Raw genomic sequence first — 24,767 nt, forward strand, 5'->3', positions numbered from 1 at the left:
AAAGTAGTTTCCCCAACACTAGTGGTACCACAAGTGGGCAACAAATGACAAACTAAAATATCAGAGGACCTTTGAGACGGTTAGACAGAAAAAAGAAATCAAATAGGCTTTTAGAACAAGAGAATTAACGAAGACGTTGTTGTTTACTAAACATCAGACAGCTAAGATGGATGTCTCTTGTTTTGAGTCTACAATCATCAAACGTTTGCACCATACGTGCTCTGCAACATGTCACTTTGGCTGTCTGATGTTCCTCTATTCCAAAGCGTTTTTGATGTGGGCTTCTGGTTTCCCTTCCTGTTCCTTCACAGCTTAAGTGAATGTGACACAGCTGGGTGCTGAAGACGAATCCCGTTTAGCCAAGGATGGCTAGGAATGGATACAGTTAGGCATGCTGATTTCCATTAGCGCTGACATGCATGGAGGACTGTGTCACAACTGCTGCAAAACTGTCCAGGCGAAAGCATTTCTAACCTCATCCTTTATAACAGTAACTAATGCAGCTTTCCTTTCAACTCGGAAAGTCAGTGCAATAGAGACACTGCAATTATTTTTTATGCACAGATTGTCAGTGAAGCACAGCTCTGTGATCAATAGTAAATGCTGCTCCATCTGAAAGCACAGCGAGTTTGAGTCATAAATATGCATATCTATCTATCTATCTATCTATCCTAAAAAAATTCAAGATGCCTGGTACACACTCAAGTTACGAGAGTGACAACTGCATTTAAATTCAGGAGTGAATCCCTGTAAATTCTGTTCCATATTCATACGGACAGCAGTTGCTCACTTCAACCTGTAATAATATTAGAGCGTGAATGCATTGTTGTGGAGGATACAGTAGAGTACATGGTAGCTGTACTGAGACAGCATCACTCCACCTGAAATAGTTCTTTAAATTGCACAAAATGAGCACAAATTGGTCAGTTAGGATTTTATGAGGGGTCTTAGCGAAGGGCTGATTGTGTTCAGAATGAGTTTAATCTCTTAGAAGAGCAGTGAAAAGCGCATCTATGTGGCTGTAGATGCGTTAAGAAGATAATCTTTCTTCAGTCAGCAAGTGCCGAGGGAACCTGGGACGAGCCACTGTAGGGCGAGCTCCTACAAAGCTGTGAGAGGGGAAACCGAGGCGCACCTTGTCAAGCCTTAATTTGCTTTGATGCATTCTCACTGCCCCGGGCCATCTTGGCATGCAAGACGAGACAGATGTTGCTCCTGTACGCCGCATCCTTATAGAGAGTTCCTTTTGTACGCCAGCGGAGATCATATTTAACCCGGCGCAGGGGGAACAAAGGCACTCTCTGTGTGAGCTCGCTCTCCCTGCGAGCTTCTCGAGTCCAGGATGACAGATATTATCTGACAGGCTCACATGAGTCGTTTTAACAAAAGGATTTTCTTTTTCTTTACTTTTTTTGAATCTGAAAATTACAGTACGCTAATAAACCCTAATCCCACGCCGGGAATGCAGTGTTTTGGCTGCCGCTAGTAATCTGTTGTACTGAAAAGATGAAGATTGGGAGCAAACTTGTCTCGCTGACAGAAGGATTATTAGGGTCTATCACAGCTCAGATACTGGCAGGTTCAAATTGTGTTGGATCTCAATAAAAGGGATGAAAAAAGGTTAAATCTGTCTTAAACAACCAAGAGCTGAAAGATACAGGACTTCAAAGGATGTGAGTGACAAAACGGAAATTGAAAGACGTGTAAAAAAAAAAAAAAAAAAAAAAAAAAAAAAAAGAGGGACGGTGATGGAGAAAGAAAAGCGAAATGAAGAATAATATCTGTGCAGATATGATAGGCCCAAAAAGTATTTGGATGCAGAAATAACACTTATGCAATTAATATCTGAATGCAATTGCATTACTTTGCAAGCATCTCAAATGCTGCATGATCTTTTAACTTTCTTCATTGTTTTTGGTCAATGTCTTTTAATCAACTGGCGTATTGGTAATTTTTGTGGATGTATGAAGCTCTACTCAAGTTCACACAGGTGTGGGGTTCATTACATTAACTATGAACATGATCCAGTAATATATCTACTAACAACTATCTTTCTTTAAATAAATGCAATTTGTAAAAAAAAAAAAAAAAAGAATCTAATGCAATGACATTCAGACAACTATAAATGAAATGTCCAAATAATTGTTGGGGTCATTCTATGATTGTTTAAGCATGATTGATCAGTACCTGGTGACCAGCACAGCCACGTCCACAGGAGGAGGGTCATCTCTGCTCCCAGGAACATGATTGTTACCCAGGTATCGTGCGCCGTATTCCTCATGCTGCCAGTGACAGAAGCTCTCCAAGGCTTTTTCGCCATGATGGCCCACCTTCAGCTTTTCCTGAGAGCACATTGGACAATATCTGCGCATTAGAATATAATTATAAAACTATGATACAGCAAAGGTTTCATTTAAATGTTTCCCACTTTATTTTGTAAGGACAAACCTTCAGTGGTCATTTAAACATGATCAGAGTATTAAATGTCAGTTCATTCACCTTACATGCTGGTGAACTGCAGGATTTATTTGTTCCATTAAAACAGTAATGAATTCTGTCCCACACAGCCTCGTTTTCATTTGCCTCAAATTAAATATGACATCTACTTACAGGGCTAAATAGTTTACTCTTCGAGGCAGTGGATTTTACTTTAAAGACCCTATAAAATCGAGAGCAGTATTTCCTTTTCACACAGGAAAGGGGGCACACAAATCAAATTTGGGCTTAAACAGCCTTTTTGGTGTTTACATGAATCCTGATTTGCTACTTTGCTACTTGCTAGTCATTATAGAGAGTGTTTTATTAGACAAAAGTTTGTATACACTACCTTTCAAGACTTTGACTTTTAAATGACTATTTATTTACTTTTATATAACAAGGACACATTAAATTGACCAAAATTAAAGACTTTTACATTGTTACAAAATCATATTAAAATAAATACTGTTCTTTTGAACTTTCTATTTATCAAAGAATCCTGAAAAAAATGTGTAACTGTTTCTACAAAAATATGAAGCAGCACACCTATTTTCAACACTGAGCACCAAATCAGCATATTATAATGATTTCTGAAGGATCATGTGACACTGAAGACTGGAATTATGATGCTGAAAATGCTTTGCATAACAGGAATACATTTTTTTTATATATATATATATATATTTTTTTTTTTCAAACAGAAAACAGTTATTTTAAATTGTAATATTTCACCATATTACTGTTTTTACTGTATTTTTGATCAAATAAATGTAGCCTTGGTGAGCACAAGAGACTTCTTTCAAAAACATTTAAAAAAATCGTACCAATTCCAAACTTTTAGTGTGTGTCTCTGCGTGCAAGATCAGCAATATTTTTGGTCCAATTTTAAATGTGTATCTAATAAAAGTCTGTCAACTTGTAGAAGTACACCAGCACATATTGTTTAGCAACAAAGATAACAGTCTCCATGGGATCTTCCGCTGACTAAACGTGGTCTTTGTTGATTCATCACACAACGCCATCAAAATGGCTTTGAGAATTGCTGGTGTAATTCGGCTGGACTTGAAGTCAGTTTGTTTCAAGGATCTAAACCCATCATTTCCCTGATTTTATCTTCCTGATATCAGAGATTGTGAGTCCAAAAGGTTTGCCCTGAAGCAACAATACAAACACACTAATGGCTATTCAGTGACATCCTGACATACGTCATTTTACACTTTAGATGTGAGTACTCAAAAAACCTTCTGGCAGACACTCCGGAGCCTTTAGAGAGAATGCAATCCAGCAATAAAATGGAGGGGAAAACCGGTAGTTAAAACACACACACACACACACACACACACACACACGCTGAGCAAGATAACATCGCAGGTCCTGAAAATAGGAATAAAATAGCAAGGGAGTGGATAAATGGTTGAGTAACTACATACATAGATCTACTGGACATAGGGTCAAACTTACTGGACGGGTGTGCAGGAGAACTAACTTGGTGACCCGGATGTTGAGCCACACACCCAAACTCTGGTGTTGAAACATGTTATAAACCTATACAAAGAGAACAAGACAAGATAATTAACTTACTGATCAAATATGCAATATCACATTTAAATCATATTACAAAGTTCAGTTTTGAAAGTTATGTTATTGTTTAGCAATTGACCAGTTTGGGTTTTACAATAACCAAAGACAAAGCTTTGATGGAATATTTACTTAAAATTCTGTTAAAATATTTATACACACAAAACATGAAATATCTAGTATTTAGTAGTCAAAGATAAAATGTCTGTTAAATGCCAAGCAGGCATGTTATAAGCTGATGTTGGTCTCAAAATAGCCCGATATACCAGCTAGGCCGATAAGTTATCTGATATTAGGCTATTTTGAGACCAACATCAGCTTATAACATGCCTGCTTGGCATTTAACAGACATTTAATACCATTTCAATGAAGTGAATAGAAAACAAATCGGAGAAAATACTGTAGACCCTTTGAAGTCATTGTCTCAATTGTAACAAAGCAAAAATGGACTTTCAGTTGGTAAGTTTGATTAATTTCTGTGAATTAGTTCAAACTGTCAACTTTTTTAATTAATCAATTCAAAACACTGATTCAAAGACTCATTTGCAACATGACTCAGTTTTTTGTATTGGTGAGGTTTTATTGGTTATATACCGCCAATAAACAGTTCCAAAATCTGCAGATAATGCAAAATATTGTGTAAATACTGAGTAAAAGCAACGCCATTTGTTATTTAAAAACTATATTGGTCTCAGCCAATTTGCTACACAAAAACTTCTGATTTACAACATGCAAATCTTCTATATAAAGGAAGATAAAAGAATCAAGAAAGAAATAGAGTTGAGCTTTCATCACCCTCACAGAGTAAGCTGTGTGATTCACAATCCCATTAAATTTTTTTTTACTATTGTACAGAAAAAAAATCAACGACAATTCCATGCGGGGTAAAGTTAATGAAGAAGTATAGAGCTGAACTGAAGGGAGGATTCAGATATTGATGAGTAACCAGCATCTGGAGGAGAATATCAGAATAACAGCACGATTTTCCACAGCGTTGTCGAACTCGTCTGTGAAGAATGGATTTATAAGGTCCTCAGGGAGGACAAAAGGAGGTGTACTTTCTTACAAAATCCCACACATCTGGGCAATTCATTTATTTTTACATTCATCTTCATATGACTCATCATTGTCATTAGAGATACAGTAGAAAGGGCCGTTCTTGAATTGACGAGCTTTGCTTTACCACAGCAGATGCAGTGAGGTGTTGTTTTGTGAACTGTTTTACAGATCAATATTTAGTTTGTTTGTACTTTATCACACAGGCTCGTTTCCAGACGCTCGCAGCACACACTGTGTTTACGAACCTATTCTGAATGAGAGTGAGGTCATTCACTCTGGGATGAACTGAAATACACAAATCAAGAAGATTTTTCTTTCTTCTATCCTTTCAAACCTACACACACAATCTCATCTTAAAGTGCCCCTATTATGCTATTTTAAAGTTTCCTAATGTTGTTTTGGAGTCTCCTACAACAGGTTTACATGCATCAAAGGTCAAAAAACTGTCTCATTTCTTCATAATATACATTTGCACATTGTGCATTTGCACCACATTTTCAATGATTCTCAAACGACTCGTCAGATGAATCAATCTCTCTAAATCCCTCCTTTCCATGAGCTACTCTGCTCTGATTGGTTTACCGCGTACAGCGCGTGCGTCGAAAACAAAAATGCCCATTGCCAAAACAACGTCAGCTCTGCGTGTCCTGAGGCTTCCTACACTGTAAACTAAACACAGTAATGAACAATGGCGTCGATTTTACCATATCAATCCGAGCGCAAGTCCGATGATGAAACATTGGAAGAACTAGTTATTCAACCCGAACCTCCATCGCAAGGACCGAGCAGGACGCTTCTCAGTGATACACTACTCAGTTTGAGGTAGGCTACATTATGAGATGTTGCAACTGTAATTCCTCACCATCAGCATTAACAAGTGCATGTCCATCAACAAACTGATTATTTTACTTGTACTAATTTATTTACAGACTATTTTTCTAATATATTGCGGTGAACATGTGGAAACTGTATCAATAACAGTGCATGTATGCAATACATTAGCCGAGCTCTAGCGTGAATAACTGATGTAACATAAACGTTGGTAAAACGTTTTTTCAAGAGCAAGCGGTGTGCGAATCCTGCATTGAACTCCGAGATTTGAGAAGCAGTTGTCAGTAAAATAAAGGGAACAAAGCAAAAGTTTAGGATTATACTGCTGTGGTATCGTTGTAAAGATGAATTTTAACCACTGATTCTTCACATGCTTGTCCTTGGGCAGTGAAAAAAAAACTGGCTTTACCTTCACATTGTACAGCGTCTTCCCGACATGATGCTATCCAGTATCCACAGGAATCAGCTGCCAGTTTGAGGTTCAAGTGTTCCCTGGTGTCTGCATGCTCAATAAGTGGGCGGGCAATATGCTAATGTTTCGTCTTGACAAATATGCCAAAACTCATGCATTAAAGTTAACTCTGATAAGAGTCTATGTATGCTCTCAACAGCACTAAATCACGGAGACCTAATACTTGTAAGGCCCTAGCAACTAAGGACAGCTAAGCTTACATTAGAATACAGTTGGGTTGTTGAGGGTAGCGCAATGTACATAGGCTAACTGACATTGACTGTAATGTTAACTTCTTTAACTCTGACGCTGAATGTTTGTTCCTTCAATCCAGATGAATTTTAAAAAATATTTTCCAAGAATAAAAAGGCCACATCCTGAAGAGGCACAAACAGAGGTATCAGCAAACCAGAGTTAGACACTTAACACGGCAGGAAAGCTGAACAGTCTGATCTGTATGATTAGCTATCAGTTAATTTGTTTAGAATATTCCAGGCTTCAACCAGTGCTGCTGTGGCAGCTGAAAAAGATAGAGAGGGTCAGGAAGATCGATAACGAAGAGAGAGAAGTGGATGCACCAGGTAGATCAGACGCAGCAGGTGAGATAGGCAAAAAACAGATGTACAAGCAGGCCAGGTCAGAAAAGCTGATTTCTCAGGAAAAGGAGCCTCATTTCTATTTGTCTGTGCCTTGTAGACATGAGATCAACAAGCACAGACTGGATTTAATTCAGAGTGGCTGAATATGCACTTATGAAAGGGCATTAGAATATTTTTTTTCAGAAAGGCCCGTAAAATAGCATGTTCAAACATAGAGTGCAAAGTGTACCAGACCTTTCCACTCCTATCCTATCCTCGATCTGCCACACTGATCCACATGTTTGCTCCTCTGATTTCTGCTATTTGTATTATCTTCTTTGTTTTTGTTTTATTAAATAAAGATAGCTGCATATGGAGCCTTTCTTCTCCTCATTTTGCCTGACTTGCCGTGACAAATGCTGTCAGAGCCATGATATTGTCGTAAGGTTAGCAACACCCACTTCTACTGCAAACAGCATTTTACTGGAACATTTCTAAAGAGACTGTATTAGAAAGATGAATTTATGACTTTAAATTCTGATTTGTTGCCTCAAAACTATGACGCCTCAAAATGCAGCATATATAGGGCCAGATATACGCTGTTAAGCTTGCACCAGCGCAAACCCTCTTTTGGTATTAAAAAATAACTACTGTCAGGATTTACTAAAGGCAAGCAGTGAAAAATTTGCGCTGAAAAGATGTGGAAAGTTATTTTTGTGGCTGACCTTATTGCATATGCATTTGTAGGAGTTTCCCTTTCAGACAAATTTATGGGAGGAGAGTATTTAAATGAATCATGCAAGGTGATTTACTAAGGTTTGCACTCATCAATTTACTGGTGTTTTCACCATTATTTACCGCCCCAAAAAAACACGTCTGGCAGGCAGACAGATGAAGACTGAAGAATAAAGTTCCAACACGAGTTTAATTACAAATATCCAAAAGGCAACAGATGGTGGCAACACACATACATGTAAGAGAGACCAGACAGGGAATGAACGTGAGGATACAACTTAAATAGGAACTCAAACAAGATGATTAATAGAACACAGCTGAAACAAACAAACTAATAATGACTGTAACTAGGGAGACAAACGAGTGGCGGGAATCTGAACAAGGAAGACACGTGACAAATGAAAACAAACTGAAAGTCCATGTAGTCCAATCTAACTGAACATATTGCTGACATCACGACCCCTTCCGGCAAGGCGTGACCTCGCGGCGTAGCAGAATGATGGCAGAGGGAGGGATGGAGGGGGTTTAGGAGGAGGACAAGGATATGGCGAAGGGATAGTGGCAGGATGTGGAGAATGAATGGTGATGGCAGGATGACGAGACCCCGATGGTGAAGGTGGAGAAAGCCTGATGACGCAAACCCAGAGCTCCACAGAGCTGACAACCCACGGCGGAGACAAAGGCGGGAGGAGACACGATGTAGTAGGTGTGGCTGCCGACATATGGGGGATGACCAAAGGAGACGAGGACCCAGGATCCGATGGCACAGACAGAGGGTCAATGTAGCTGAGCGACATCGCTGGTGCTGGAGACCCAGGCGATGCCATGGAGACGAGCGTCGGAGGCGGAGCTGGAGTACCCGAGAACTGGGGCGATGCCGGTGTGACAGAGGACAGAGGCGATGCCAAAAAGAAGGAGGAACCCGTTGCAGCTGTAGGGGTGGAGGGACGGAGCCCAGAGACGACTGACCACGGGGGAGCCGGTGGGACGAGGGAACCCAGTGGCAAGGCGAAGCTGTCAGGCCGACGGGCCGAGATGGAGCAAAGTTATCCGAGGCCGGAGGCGTAGCCGCAGAATCCACTCGCATGGGCGCTGCTGGTAGTTGTACGTGGTTTCCGTTCTCTCGGCCACTGGTGTCGCGGGCTCACACTCCTGGTCAGACTCGCTTGGGGGCTCCACTTCTGGGACCATGGTGAGCCTGTCCTCTTGTCCTGGTTCACTCATCGCGGTGGGTGGTTCCTAAATGTCTGCGGGGGCTCTCGCGAATTCTCTGTGGTTGATGGTTGTAAATCCGGCTCTGGATCTGGCTGTGCTCTGAATCGGGGCCAGACGCTCTCCAGACACCTAACGACGGCCTCCCTCCAGTTAAGTCCTGTGGTGTCTGGGAGGTCTATGGGGTGGTTAAAGTTCACCCCGATCCAGAGCAAGGTCTTCAGGGCCTTGTCATCAAGGGGGCAGGTGATGGCAAGATGGCTAAAGTTCAAAAGTTTGTGTTCTCCTAAGCCACCAAAATAAATTGGCCATTTATATCCATTTTTGGAGGTCTGCTCTGTCATAAGTGGTTGCAGGCAGACAGATGAAGACAGAAGAATAAAGTTACAACAAGAGTTACAAATATCTGAAAGGCAATAGATGGTGGCAACACACGTAAATGTAAGAGAGACCCGACAAAGAATGACTAACTGGTAGATTACGTTGGTCATTTGGAAATGATCCGGCTGCGTCGGTGTTCTTTAATTTGCACTTTGTCAATAGATCACGAGCAGAACTTTCCACTCCCATCGGCGCGTTTTTGGAATTGCGATCTCACGCTAAATTGCCCTGTTTAGTAAATCTGGCTTATAGACAGCACTCTAATTTTTGTAACAGAGCCCATGTGATTAAAGAGAGGTGTGTGTGCGTGAATGTGTGTGTCCGAGAGCTGCCGACTCATGAATGTCACACACAGCACAGCTGCGGTCAGCAGAGCAAATGTTACGCTCACACACTCTCTCCCAACCGCTATCTGTCTCTGCCGTGTTTTATGACCCATTTCTCTTCCATTTTGCCAGGAGTTACTCTAGTGTCCAAAGGCTCTGTTACATGCAAAACATACAAAATATGTAGTGTAAACAATCTAAACCAGGGTTATTGTTGTTAACTAAAACTAAAAACTAAAAAAATTATTATTTAATTAGCTCATATGAAAAAAGAGTTAGATAATTTTGTATGCATTGTTAACAACTTATTAGCTGTAAATAGTTCTCACTTTAGATTAGGTCACGGCTAAGAAAATGTCATTAATTAAGTGCTTTAAACCAACCTTTATTAGACATTAATTGCATTAGTATTAATGTAGGGTAGGTTTAGGGCTAGAGTTAGTGTAACGGGATAGAATTTACAGTTTGAACAGTATAAAACAACATTTGCAACAGCATATGCCAACGTGTGTGTGTGTATGTATTTGTAAACAATTTAAAGAACACTGAAAATGAATGTGATTAATGTCTAATAAAGGTTGGTTTAAAGCACTCAATTAATGACAGTTTTCCATTTTCCCTAATCTAAAGTGAGAATTATTTATTTCTAATAACCAATTAACAATTACTTTTCTATGAGCCTATTAAACAATAATAATTGTGTTAATTCCAGTGAAAATTAATGAAGATTTTACTATTTGTATATTAGCCTGGTCCAACCAGACTCTTTGTATGTAGCCTAAAGGGTTTTTTTTTTTTTTTTTTTTGTCTAAAGGTTCATTAAAACTTCCATTTAAATATTTTTTTTTTCTGACTATTATTACATATGTCAGCCTATATGTTATGTGAATATATGACTCACCATGTTCATGACGGTGAGCAGGAAGCGTTGAGCAGCCTCAGCACCGTGGTACTGCACCATATTTGCGTCAGCCACCACGACCGTCTCCACGGTGTACTCTCTACTCAGCCTGATGGCGTTCCTCCTGCCGCGCACCTCCTCTGCTCCTTTTGCCCTTGTCTTCTTCTTGTCTAACACACACACACACACACAAGTACAAAAACGGAACTGTTAGGCCAGAGTAATACTGTACACTACCATTCAAAAGTTTGGGGTTGGTAAGATTTTTTGATGTTTTAGAAAGTCTTTTATGCTCACCAACACTGCATTTATTTGATCAAACATTCAGTAAAAACCATAAAATTATGAAATATTATCACAATTTAAAATATGTTTTTCTATTTTAAATATATTTTTAAATGTAATTTATTCCTGTGACAGCAAAGTTTTTTTTAAATCATTTTAATATGTGGATTTGCTACTAAAGAAACATTTCTTATTATTATCAACATTGAAAACAGTTGTACTTCTTAATATTTTTGTGGATGACAATTCTGTGAAAAAAAATGTCAGGATGTTTTTAGAAAGTTTAAAAGAACAGCATTTGTTTGAAATAAAAATCTTCTGTAACATCATAAATGTCTTTACTGTCAGCTTTGATCATTTAATGCATCCTTGCCTAAAAAAAATATTTTTTAAAGCATTTCTATTTAAAAAAAACAAAAAAAAAAAAACATATGGCCCCGTTCTTTTGAATGGTTGAAAACTTTATCAAACATGAATGCTTCATTAATACAAGTTAAGCATGCATACTAAAAATCCAGATTGCGTGTAATTGTGCATGGTATGTTTCATGTCTTAGCATCAAACCTGCAATTATTTCAGGAAATGTGTTCTTTGTTACTCTGAAAGACATACATATGTATACAAAGACATCAAGATTGATACATAGGACAAACACAGAATTACAGTTCCTGGAGCTGATAAACAAATCAACAACAAACAGAAAGAAACTCTTCAAACATTACTGTTATAAAGCACAATGCTCGACTGGACCTGCTGTCAGCTCTAAACAGGGGACACATTTTGGTTCTAAACAAACACAATTCATCCTCAGAATTACACCACATATGTTGTGTGTGCACAATTAGACCTGATCTCAACAAAGGCCACAGCTTTACTGTAAACAAGTCCAAACCTTTGAGAGAGCCAATGTCCACCAGAAATAAGACCTGACCGAAAGAACAGAGACAGAAATAAAACCAAAGAGGTCTGTGACTGATTGAAAGGTACATGTTTAAAAATAATAATAATTTTGTAACTTTTATATGCAAATTTAATACTGCCATTGGCCGATAAATGTATATGTAAGATGAGGCCATGAGGATTTGTAAGGTAAATGGCTTGCTACTGATCCTTTCACAAACCTGTCAGCAGGTAAAATCCATTCATAATACACTTTCACCACAACCAACAATCACACACAAATGGTATTAGGAACAGATAGTGTTCCTTCTTAGTGTGAGCTTTTCAGAGTCTGGTTGCTGGTGCATTTCCCAAATAAACATGAGCGTGTAAGTGTTTGTGTACTGAAGACACCTGTAAACATCCCCAAAGATGTGATGATCCATTATCTTGGGGAAAAAGCAAAGAACTGTTTACCAGAACACAGATGAAAAAGTAAATTCCAGTTTCCTAAAGTATAATTTTGCTTTAAACAGTGGTTTTCCACCATCTGGAGTCCAGTTTTGGTTTGTTTGCTGGGTTGCACAAACCCACTGATTTGTCCTTTGAGCTCCCAAAATGTTAAATGATGGTTCAAACTGTTTCGCTTTGTCTAGCTGTTTTATCGTTAAGTAAAAAAAAAAAAAAACTGTACTAACTTTGACTAATACCAAAGTCTTTTTAAGACAAGTCATTTCACTCGGCAGTCGGCGGCCATCTTTGAAACGTGTCTCGGGCATGCAAGTGCAGCTCTTTGAATGGGGAAACATCAAATTCTCCAAAACTGTTCGCCAAGCTTAAGATTACATTTCATATTTGAAATCCCCAATGAAATCTGACAACAACGGTCTCATAAATTTTGTTTCTAAACGCTCGAATCATGAACAAAAAAAAGCTAATGTGCATGCGCAGTCCTAAGCGCGCGTCTCTGAACACTAACCGTTTCTACAGGAACCGGAGCTTCCAATGGCAGCTGCAGTGATGCGATGACTACCAATCAGTGATTGGTTCTTATTTAGAAGGCGGGACTTATTCCGCCATATTGCATGTTGCACTTTCTCGTTCATAGTAATACGAGTGCACCTCGTCCTTCTATATATAAAGTCTCTGCTAATACATTAATTGAAGGCATTTATCCAGTGTTTTGGCATCACATATGAAACCATTGCGATCAACAGATGGAAAGTACTTCTGCTAGGAAATAAACACTTCTGTGTGAATACAAGCAAGTGCTACTGCATTGATGTGCTGGTAACTTATCTGCGAGCTACAAACAGGTCAATTTTAACTAACTTTAACTAATGCAAGTTTACAATATAACATTATGAATCTTAGCATTCACTGTAGAACATTTAATCCTAACAATGGCTACACCAGTGTTGTTATTGTTAACTAAAACTATTAAAAAATGTTTTTTTCTTAATTGAAATAAAGCTGAAATAAATATAATTTTACTACAAAAGTTAAAACTTAATAATTTAAAGCTAAATATAAATATGAAAAAATAATAAATATTACAAAAACAAGTAAAAATCCAACTTAAATTAAAATGAAAAATGAAAATATAAAAATGAAAGGCAACTAAAAATATGAATATTAGTATATAAATAATTCTAAAACAACACCGATGTGCACAAGTAGTGAAACAAAAAGGCAATTTGAAAACTTGTAAAAATGTGTTTGTTCAGTTGAGTTCTCACCATAATTCATTGGGGCTCTGATGGGGGTCCCTCTGATGGGGGTCTCTGCTGTATGTTTACAGGTGTTTAGAAAATGTGTAGTTGTGTGAATGTGCGCGCATTTATAAATGACTAACACAACATATGGTGCTAATGTGACGCTCTTTTTGCAGCACAAGCATTTTTTCCATTCTCAGCTGTTTTCAGGCAGATCTGACTAAAGAGAATGGAAACTAATGGTGCCTTGGGCTTCCACACAAATGACACTTCCACACAAAAATCACTAGAAATGTGCTGAAACCATCAATAATTCCTGCAGACAGAGACAACCATAAAACAAGTAATGAGTAAGAACAAACCATTATTAATGGTCAGGAAGCTATCACAAAACTGTCATCTAGAGCTGTAATAATAAGACTTATCCGGCTGACTCAAGAGGCTTCTGTTGTTCTGATGTCTTAAAAGAACAGTGCACACAAACACAAGTTCAGTCATTATTTATAGGCCCTGATGTGCTTGATCTACTGTGGAAGACAAAAGGATTTTCATTCCACACAATGAAAGTGAATGGAGACTGGTGCTGTCAAGTGCCCAAAAATGGCAAAGCAGCACCATAAACATAGTCTAAATGACTTGTGCACTACATAATAACCATATCGAGTCACTTTTTATTTGTATAGTGCTTTTGTCATGCATTGCTCCCAGTGAGCAGCCAAAGGAAAAACCTCCAAAAGATGTTTAGATGAAGAGGGAGAAAAACCCAGAGAAGAACCAGATTCAGCTAGAGGAGCCTAAACTGCAATAATTGCACATATGCTAAATATCATTTATTCACATAGTAAGTGTAAACGCAACCATGTGTTCACTGAATATATCCATTAAAATGATTTCATTTTTTCAAAATTCTAGTCTAGGATAATAATGATTTGTTTGGATAAACGACTACAGTGAATCACCAGACACTACTGTTCAAAACTTTGAGGTCAGTACGATTTTTCTTTTTAAATAATGCTTTCGCTCAGCAAGGACGCATTATATTGATCAAAAGTTACAGTAAAGACATTTATTACATTTGTTACAAAAGATATCAAATAAATGCAGTTATTTTGAAAGTTATATTTATCAAAGAATCCTGAAAAAAAAAACGGTATCACAGTTTCCACTTAAATATTAAGCAGCACAACTGTTTTCAATATTGATAATAAGAAATGTTTCTTGAGCAGCAAATTAGCATATTAGGATGATTTCTGAAGGATGATGTTGAAGACTGGAGTAATGATGCTGAAAATTCAGCTTTTCCATCATAGGAATACATTAAATTTGATAATATATTCAAATAGAAAACAGTTATTTGAAATTGCAAAAAGTATTTCATAATATTACTGATTTTAGTATTTTTTGTATGAAATAATACAGCCTTGGTGAGACTTCTTTCAAATACATAAAACAAAATCTGAACATATTATAGCTTTCTGTGCAAAATAAACAAAACAAAATATTTGAAACTTTTGCTGAAATTTCTTATCAGTTATGAGACATGAGAATCAATAGTGTGCGTACACCTGGCACAACACATTTCCATGGACAATATTTGAACACTTTTATACTCCACTAAAAAAAAGGCTTTATATGTGTTTGGAACAACATGAGTGTGAGTAAATGATGACAGATCTTTTATTTTTGGCTGAACTATTCCTTTAACAATCCATTTGTTTATAACATCCTCTTGGTGTTCATAAGTCTTAATAAAACTCATTCGAGTCATTGATACTTTTGCTCACTTCAACTCTCCACAACATTTAACCTGATTTCAGGCCATGATGCTGATGTGTCCATTCCAAAATTCAATTAATCAACTGTCGATAAATCTCTCAGTCAGGCCCCTGAAGCTTTGTGAGGGGCCATAATGGTGAAAACGGTGTGGATGACTATAAATAATATTTTCATGCTGAAGGGGAATCATAAATCACGTACCCAGACCTACTCAATCTCGTGTGTGCGCGTGTGTACGTGCGCATGTGTGTGTGTGTGTGTGTGTGTGTGTGTGTGTGTGTGTGTGTGTTCATGCTTTGTGAGGGCCATCAAATTGGTAGGAAGAAGAAAAATGCTTTTACTCTGTATAACATAGTTGAAAAATGATAGTCTTTTATAAAATGTTTTGCCTCCATAGCTTAAAAGTCTAAACGCTGTTTTCTATGGAGTTATGTTTAAGTATCAAATTTGACGAAGATGTTTCTCCCAAAAGGGCTTATAATAGAAATAAAACGTAAACAAATGACCCAATAGTTGACAAAGTTGCAGATAGCAGCTCAGATATTTTGGAGAGTTTTTTGTTTAGTTTTGTTGTTGTTGTTGTTGTTGTTGTTTTGCTCTCCATTTAATATAATTGCAGTCTAGGAGAAACAACTAAAACAACTGAGATGTTAAAGAGATCTTAACATATATTAACTCTGTAAATATTAACATATATTAACTCTTAGCACTTCGCTTTATTATCGGCCATGCTACCAACCTGGTACACTTTTTTAGCTCTTCAATGGCCATGTACACACGGTATAGTTTCAGGAGTGACAACTGCATTTAAATGCGTGAGTGAATCCCCTAAATTATCATTATTGTGTGTGTACGGAACGTGACTCACTCCCGAAACTGCGATGATTGACACCATATGGTCACAATAGCAAAGTTCTGGCTTCTCGCGTGTTTGGTCTCCGCTATTTTTGACCAAATTAATATAACAATGAAAAAAGGCTTGTTGTGTTCAGCAATTTTAACTAAACCACAGTCATCCGAGGCATTTTGTTTATGCTTACGCTTCAGTTCCATGCACACTGCGTAGAATATTTGTAAATTCATATTTTCGGGAGATAATTCGGGATAGATACCCTCAAACTAATGCTGTAAGAAACAGGACTGTTAGAGGAATACATTTTCTCTTTATTCTGTCATCCTTACCTCACCCTCATATCATTCTCAACCCATACACTGTTACTCTGTGAGACACAAGCAGAATAGAGCTTCAATTTCAATCTTGACAGTATAAATCACCATTCATTTAGTGATCCATGAGCTTTTAACCACTGTGCTTCTCCCTTTAACAAATACACTGTAAGTCACTTCAGATAAAGGCACCATCTAAATGACAATTTTCTCATTATCATTTTGGGTAGCTTCTGTTCTCTCCAGACACCAGACTAGCCACTAACCAGCCCCAGAGTTCAGCATGAATGTGCTGTACGCATCAATCAAACGCTCTTCTTGGATCAGCCCTACAAATTTCACACGTTGTTTCCTCTCGGATCAGATCAGTCTTTGTGTCTGCTCCCAAACCGGCGTTCCCTCCTCTCAATGTGGATACTTGATCCTCTTCAACCCCACTCACGACGGTAACGCACCGACATGAAGAATGAAGCAAGCCGTCTGTTTGTGCCGAACCTGAGCTTCCTGGCATGTGAGCGTGGGCAGAATGGATCAACGGACGTACAACTCCGCAGATTACACGGCCCGATTAGAAGTGCTAAGTGCGTTTTGTCAGAATCCTATTTCAGTGGAGACAGAGAGGGAATCATTGAGGAAAACCGGCAGCTTTTCCTCACTCCTGCCGTCACCACCGTGCAACCTGATCCATCTTACGCATCCAGACAGCATGTGTGTGTGTGTGTGTGTGTGTGTGTGTGTGTGTGTGTGTCCGAGAGGGGCATTTGGAGTTTAATGGATTTAAGGTCTGTTTCTGCGAGTATCCTTCTCTGGGGATGGTTTGGTTTTTGAGGTGGGGTTATTGTGGGAAGCAATGCTCAACTTTTCTCACTTAACTGTTTTTTTTAACAGGAAGAGACAGTGGACAAAGGTAATCTTGGGGAGAAACTAACTCAATGTTGTGACGTCAGTTGCATGACAGTACTTCTGTTTTCAAAATACTATTAACAACTAAAGTGCAGCGCAACAACAACAAAAAAAAAATCACATTGCATCACATTGTTGAGCACTGATGAGATGAAGTAATGAAAATATCTCTCTCACTGAAATAGCGTTGAAAAGTCTGATTCATTTTAGCAGTTGGTTCATTTGAACGGTTCATTCATATAGAAACAATTCACTATCTGCATTCCAATTCATAAGCAGCGTCCAAATTCAGAGGCTGCATCCTTCGAAGGACGGATCTGTTGTTACCTTCATTGCAGGGGAAACGAAAGCCATATTTGGAGGCCGCATTTCAGCAAAGTCCCTTTCAAGGAAGGAGCCTTCGTCGCGCAGTGGTGACCCAATCGGCCTTCGAAACAAATGAGTGCAGCACACACAAAGAAGCTCAGTTAACACACTGTGTTAAAAAAAATAAAAAAATCTAAATGTTGAGTTTTATATTTATAACATATGATACAGTTAAGCAACATCGCACGACCAAGAGTGGGTGCTCTCTTCCTGAATACCATCACGATTGAAAATGTGACACTGATTTCCTACATTTCAATAAACAAGTACTTTACATTACATTACATTAGAGTACTTACATTTTAGACACAATATTGACTGTTTTTGTTCTATTTCAGCAGCGAAAATAGTTCAAAACAAAGATCACAGCAGAACCATAGTGCATCTCAAAGCAAAACTCACCCGTGTTCCATTACTAAATGATTCAGCGTTTTGAACGAATCGGTTGAGTCAAAGATTGAATGCATCAGCCATCTGAACGAATCGTCTAAATGACTCAATGATTCACTCATTAAGACGGTCACTGGCTGACACCTACTGGTGGTTTAGTTTCATGTTTAAAAGTTTTTTTTTTTTTTCAATATTTTTTAATTGTATATTAAAAAATATTTAAAATAATCTCATGACATTATTTAATGCAGTTGTCATTTTTCATCGTAGATGATTTATTTTTGATTGGCAACAGCCCTATAGTGTCTTTTTATTCTTTTATTGATCAAATTTAAGAATTTGAAATGAAAGATGAAGCATACATTAAAGGAGTCATAATGTAGAAATTTCACTTTTCCACGAGAATCAATGTATGTTATGATTGCATAATGATTGTACACTGGCCGGGAAGCCGATATTTAAAAGTGAAGCGTTTGTTTACCTCGGGGTTTGTAAAATAGGCCACGTGCACGCGCACGAAAAAACGAGATTTTGATTTCTTCCCCCTCTTGACGTCAAGACGGGGGAGGATATACCAAATATGGACACCGCAAACCTATGCCGCGGGAAGCCCGCCCCTCTCCCCCTCTCCCCCTCAGATTCAGTTTAGTCGACTCGAGAAAGATGGAGAAACCGAGTGCACACCTGAGATGCTCTGTGGTTGACTGCCACAAACAACATGCAAATGTGTTTTATCTACCAAAAACGGACGAAACTATCAGGGAACAGTGGAGGAAATTCATTTTTAATGACGCTGTCCCAACAACTCTTTCAAGTGGCGTATCGTTAGGTGTGTGCGCTAAACATTTTACACCGGAATCATTTACAAATTTGGGGCAATATCAGGCGAACTTGGCCTCGAAGCTCCGTTTGGGAAAAGGTGCCATCCCCACCATCAGGGACTTGCCAGAAATTGAAAAGGTAAAACTGTGTTTTTATTGCTCTACTGTGGTTAACAAATAGCAGCTAACTGCTAATGCGGCTATTGTATGTAACGTTACCTTCGAGGTAAACACGGGGAATGGACTCTACGAATGCTAGCCACATCTTTCGACTTTGTTTTACACTAGCAGCTACAGTAGTGACGGTACAGGAGTCCATGCTCAGTGGCTAAAACTGTTTAAATGCAAGTATGAAAACAATATACCACTAAACATTATTAGCCAAACTCATGCAAAACATGCAGTTTGAAAATAGCTTTCGGCCCCGTTTACACTGCCAGTGAAATGTGACCCAATTCCGATTTTTTGCTCACATGTGACACAGATCGGATGTGTTCTATGACAGTGTAAACAGGAAAAAAACGCATGCATTCGGATATTTCCAGATCGGTTTCAGGCCTCATTCATATGTGGAAATAAATCGGATATGTGCCAATGCTACTGTCATGTAAACAGGCAGATCGGATTTTCTGAGGCATTAGGCAACGTCTCCGCGGTTTAATGACGAGAGAAACCCCGACGCACATCTACAAAGGGACGGATGGCCCGACGAAACGTTGTGTCATTGTAGGAGAGGAATGTGGAGAGGGGCACGGGAAGTGTTTTCACATGATTGTAAATTTAACGAAAATTTTTGTTCATTTACATTTGTTCATTTTAAGCAATTAATAATTTATTTGTAATAAACACTTTAAGTGGGCTATTTAAATTTAAAAAGTGCTAGGACTATTTACGTTCAATTATATTTTTAAAACATGCGCGCAGATTGTGATGTAATATTGTGTCAATTTGTGTGCATAGAAAGAATTTGTCCGCAGCCGCTCAAAAAAGAAAAAGAAAATTGTCCATAGCTGCTCTACTCCTGAGCGCAACTCCACTGTCAGTGTTGTGTAAGTAAAGGCTCTTGACAGTTTTTTTGTGTTAATTTCTATTTCTTGTCGCTGTGCAGGCTCTTTATTGTATAACAGTGAACAGCCCTATGTGCCGTAGATCGGTCCGTTGCATTACGAATGAAAGCAGTATCAGTAATCTCAAATATGTGATGTGCGGTCAAGTTCGGGTGTGTGTATGTTGTTTTAACGAGTGTTCTCACCGATACGCTTATGATTCGTGGATAACGAGTTTTATAGACATTGTTTCTTATTCAAAAGTGGTGTTTGGCAACTTTGCATATCGCAGAGCATGAAACATATTTTGTGTTCGTCCATTTGTGCAAGAGAATTTAACCCTTTAAGCATGCGCGATATGTTTCAGATAGTAGGCTACTAGCAATGGCAAGTGTAAACATATGAATCGGATATGGGTCACAATTTAAAGAACGTGTAAACAGACAGTCAAAAAAATCGGATTTAGGCAACAAATCAGAATTGGGCATCAAGACCTAGTGGGGCTTCTGTAAGAATGTATCTGGAAATGGTGTATTTTTTCTACGACCAATCAACGCGCCCCTCATTTGCATTATTATAATGACCGTCCACGACAGCCAAAACATCGCATCAGATCTCGCGAGACAATAATGCCTTTAGAAATAAGGGTCTGAGGGGCTCTGTGTTGATTTTTTTTCCACTTTTCTTTTTTAGAAGTGCCTGAAAGACTATAATAGAGCATTGGGTATCCAAGGTAACACAACATTATGACTCCTTTAAAAAAAGATCAGGGGGAAATGCCTTGCTGTAAATATCGCAAAAGCTGATAGTACACAAATGAGAATATTGCTTCAGAAAAAAATATATTTACACCACAAAAAATCCAGTTTTTTTCCAGAAAAGCAACTAGGGCAAGTGAATGACCGACTTACATGTCCGGAGGACAAGCACATGACAAGGCTTACTGTCGAGCCTGTTTAGCACATTATGTTTTTATACATTATACATTACTGACCTTAGCAACTGTGGTCGTCAATTATCAGACAAACTTTTGCTCCTTTCTACTGTAAGTCTAAAGAGGATCTGTGTGTTTGGACAGTTTTCAAAAAATATGAAATTCCCTTCAAATAAAAGCATTACACAAAATACTAAACAAAATTACTGCCGGGATGTGTATAATAGTGATGCATTTTCCAATCACAATAATACGTGATTTATCTATTTCTTTAATAAAAAAACGACAGATAAAAATGCCATTCACAATGTCAAATGTCAATCACATTAAATTTGTACCACTTTATGAACACATTTTACTGAAAATCATGCCGGATGTGGAACAGACTACTTTATCAAAAGGCTAACCTGACTCTATCTGAACTACTTTAAATTATGAGCAGCTTGTAGCTTGGCAAGCTTAGGTTTCGAAGCAGCTTCCCCAACACTGGTGGGAAATGAGAGAGAAGACTCTGGCAGGCCAGCTGAAAGGCCTCCGACAGACATGAGTGCAGAGGAAAGAATTTTCCCCCCGAATCTGGCACTTTTTCCGCCTATTGGTCTATCGCCTGACTGACTGACTGACTGACTGACTGACTGACTGACTTGCAGACACCAGGTGCTGGGGGAAACCGCATCGCTAATGCACCTGGAGCTTTTTTACAGCAGAGACAAGATCGCTAGAGTCCAACCGCATGCCTGAAACACACAAACGCACCCACATATCAAGACCCCTGCATACCCACCAACCTTTCCTTCATTTTCAACTCCCGTTTTTCCCCTATATGAACTGGTTTTGGTTACTTAAATTCCCAGATACTGGCATATGGAAAAAATCTACTTGTCAAGCCTGCCGGTGGTCTTCTCATCCTCGGGTTGTGTAATATTCATAGTACACAAAGTCAGAAGCAAAAACAGTGGACTTGAACGATGTTGAACCAAGCAAAAAGTTCAAGGGGACTTTAAGTCTCGATCTTATGTAATCAGCCACGAACTAGGGTAGCGTACTGGAACTGGAAATTCCATAAATTGTTTTGGTTGGCCCATAGGATTGTATATATCCACACACATGGACACACAAACCCGGATTTTTGGATAATTGCATCTTCATTTCAAAGGGTAAACTACAAATCCAATAATGCAATATGCTTAGACAAAACTTCCTGCCTCGGAATATGAAAACCTGCAGATGCTGGAGGCATTCAGAGACTCAGAGGGAACAGAAGAGGCCGTTTTCAAATATGCGAATTCCTTTCGGCAAGAAAAATCCATAATCCTGGCAAAGAAAAACCCAAGGGGCTGGAAAATATGCACGGTATTATTAATGTACGCGAGCAAGCCAACAGAATACTTGCTTTCTTACTGGTAGTATTTCAACAGCAAAGCAGCACGTTCCAACAGGAGTTTACCACCATTTACCAGTGTGATAAAGGCATTAAAGAGCAAAACAGCGGAGCTTTCTCTCTCCCAATATCTTTCAACGCAGCTAACAAGATGAAGACATCAAAGAGTTACATGGAGTCATAAAGGTTTCTATGAAACACTTGATTTACAGACTTGACAACTCTTGAATCTTAAGCGGTCCTGGAGGGAAGAGGAAGATGGGAGACACATGAGAATCTGAGCGTGAGATTATGATAACAGACTCCTAAAGCACAGTGGTTCACCACTGGTGAGTTGTGACCCAAAAGAGATTCACAGGTTTGTTTCTACAGAGCAATGCTGAATGCAAATAATAAAATGCAACTAAACATATAATTGTGCATAGTTAGGAGAGTGAAATAAATCCACTTTTTAAAATGATGTCAAATGATGTATGTCCAATAAAAATTTACAGTATTTTATCTGTCACTTGTAAGAACATTTGACAGGTTTTAGTTTATGATGAACAAATTTGGAACCATGGGTAACCACTTGATAGTCAACCTAAAATCTGTGTGCTTGTAAATCCACTTTAGAAACACTAGTGTAGCATATAGAAATCGTAAAGGTCTCTGGGTGAAAAAGAGGTTAAACTGGGCATTTATTCCACAGCAGTGTACTGACTGCATAAATAGACCACTTTTCCCACTAGCACCCACAATTTGACTAAATTAAATCCCTGTAGAGCTACGAACTGAACTAAAATGACCTCTAAATCAATGGGGCTTGCCACACTTGACACGGTTAAGCCCACCACATTTCAGCGCAGCGATGTCTCACCTTGGATGGTTTGGCACAATTTCGGGCTGCTGTCTGCAGCAGTAGCAGGTCCATCCGATGAAGAATGTATTTCCCGGATCACTCTGTGTTCCCAGCCAGAGAAGGAATCCGCAGCCTGGCCCACTGGCGTGATGAACAGTCTTTCCTCTTCAGTTTGAACCAGGCCAGTCTGCAAGAAAACACATGAGGTGGAACAATCAATAACGGCAGATGAGAAAGCCTTTATCTGGATAGAATGTGTAACTCTGGAGGCAATCTGTGAATGTTCAGAATGTTCAGAAAACTGTCCAGTAAGATATTAAGGATATTAAAAAAAGTCATGTTTTTCAAAAGTAAAAAAGTTATAAAGAATTCTTATTATTAGTTTTTTGCCATATATCAATTAATATATTTTAATTATATAGATTGCATTCAAATATTCCACAATTTTATTATAAAATGTTTATATATATATATATATATATATATATATATAATACATACACATAGATTACATTATATTTATATCATTTTAATTAGGCTACTTTTAATTACTTTAATAAGCAGGTTCTGCACATACTGAAAACAACAAGTAGATATATATATTGATGTAGATCACTGCACTACCTGAACAGACAGCTCATATTTCATCAGCTTTACTTGATTTGGAATTTTTTTTTTTTTTTTTTTTTTTTTTATGTCTGAACAAAGCCACATCTGCAAAGCTTTAAAACAAACTCTCATGAAATCACTATAAAATTAATCCATGTGACCTTTATGTGAGAAACAGACATTTAAGACAATATGGACTACTTTCATGTTTTTGATCACTGTGAACTGCTGATGTACAGTAAATAATGACATAACTTTAATTTTAGGTGAACTATTCCTTTAAGATTGCATAGAGAATCTCAGATGATGTGCTTCAAGAGGAAGCTGATGTGTTTTCTATTACAGCAAACCCAGGATCATTCATCATGAGCCCCTCTGAGGATTTCCCATATACGAAGCCTTGTTTCCCCTCCATCTGACCGTGCCACCCCTCGTGGCTTCAAGGGCACAAAGATGTGAAATGTGATAATAATTTATCTCCTTTTGCCAAGGCCCAAAACTACAAAGTCAACATCAAATCCGGACACAGCGTTCAGTCAAGCAGAATGGTCCGGATTGACGCTGCATCCAAGCAGCACAACAGAGGCCTCGCTGGAGAAAAGAGTGGAAAATGCACATGGATGGAGGTGAGGCAGATGTGCATAGAGCCCCAGGCGGGTGGAGGAGGAAAAGAACATGGGAGTGCTGACAGGAAGTTGCCCATAGAGGCTGTAAAACATACGCTTTCATCACAACATGTACAGACAAACCCCACATGTACCAGGTTAAACAAAGTACAGTTACATATGGCTACACTCCGAGGAGAGATAGAGCAGTAAAAATGGTCTGAAATGACATTAACAGGCAGGAAAACCTTGTCCTCTCAAACTTCAACATTGTTTAAACAAGATTACTAAGTAGAAGTTAGAAGAAGTAGACTCTGCGCTGAAGGTCTCTTTTCAAAGCCTAGTGAGCTCCCTATGTAGACAGCAACCTTCTTTTGCACAAAATCAACAGTTGCATTATATGCATTCTTCAATGAGTAGGGATTCCCACAATGCATTGCAACAAGATCCGTGTCGGCGCCAATAGCCTCGTGGGCAGTTGCGCTACGGGCGTCCCGGGTTCGAGTCCCGGCTCGTGGA

At 38.6% G+C, this 24,767-nt stretch overlaps 1 protein-coding gene across 1 annotated transcript in view; it reads right to left on the bottom strand.

The window, feature by feature from the left end:
- Window positions 1-24,767, bottom strand: part of adamts17 (ADAM metallopeptidase with thrombospondin type 1 motif, 17) — a 138,894-nt gene that overhangs the window by 109,808 nt on the left and 4,319 nt on the right. Inside the window, exons 3-6 of the mRNA XM_084406112.1 lie at window positions 23,053-23,221; window positions 10,531-10,700; window positions 3,940-4,023; window positions 2,188-2,342 (exon numbers count right to left, since the gene is read on the bottom strand). Of these exons, the coding sequence (XP_084262238.1) occupies window positions 2,188-2,342; window positions 3,940-4,023; window positions 10,531-10,700; window positions 23,053-23,221 (578 nt within the window). The remainder of the gene's footprint in view (window positions 1-2,187; window positions 2,343-3,939; window positions 4,024-10,530; window positions 10,701-23,052; window positions 23,222-24,767) is intronic.

Source organism: Rutilus rutilus, assembly GCF_951802725.1.
Source record: "Rutilus rutilus genome assembly, chromosome: 3".
NCBI classification, from domain to species: Eukaryota; Metazoa; Chordata; class Actinopteri; order Cypriniformes; family Leuciscidae; genus Rutilus; species Rutilus rutilus.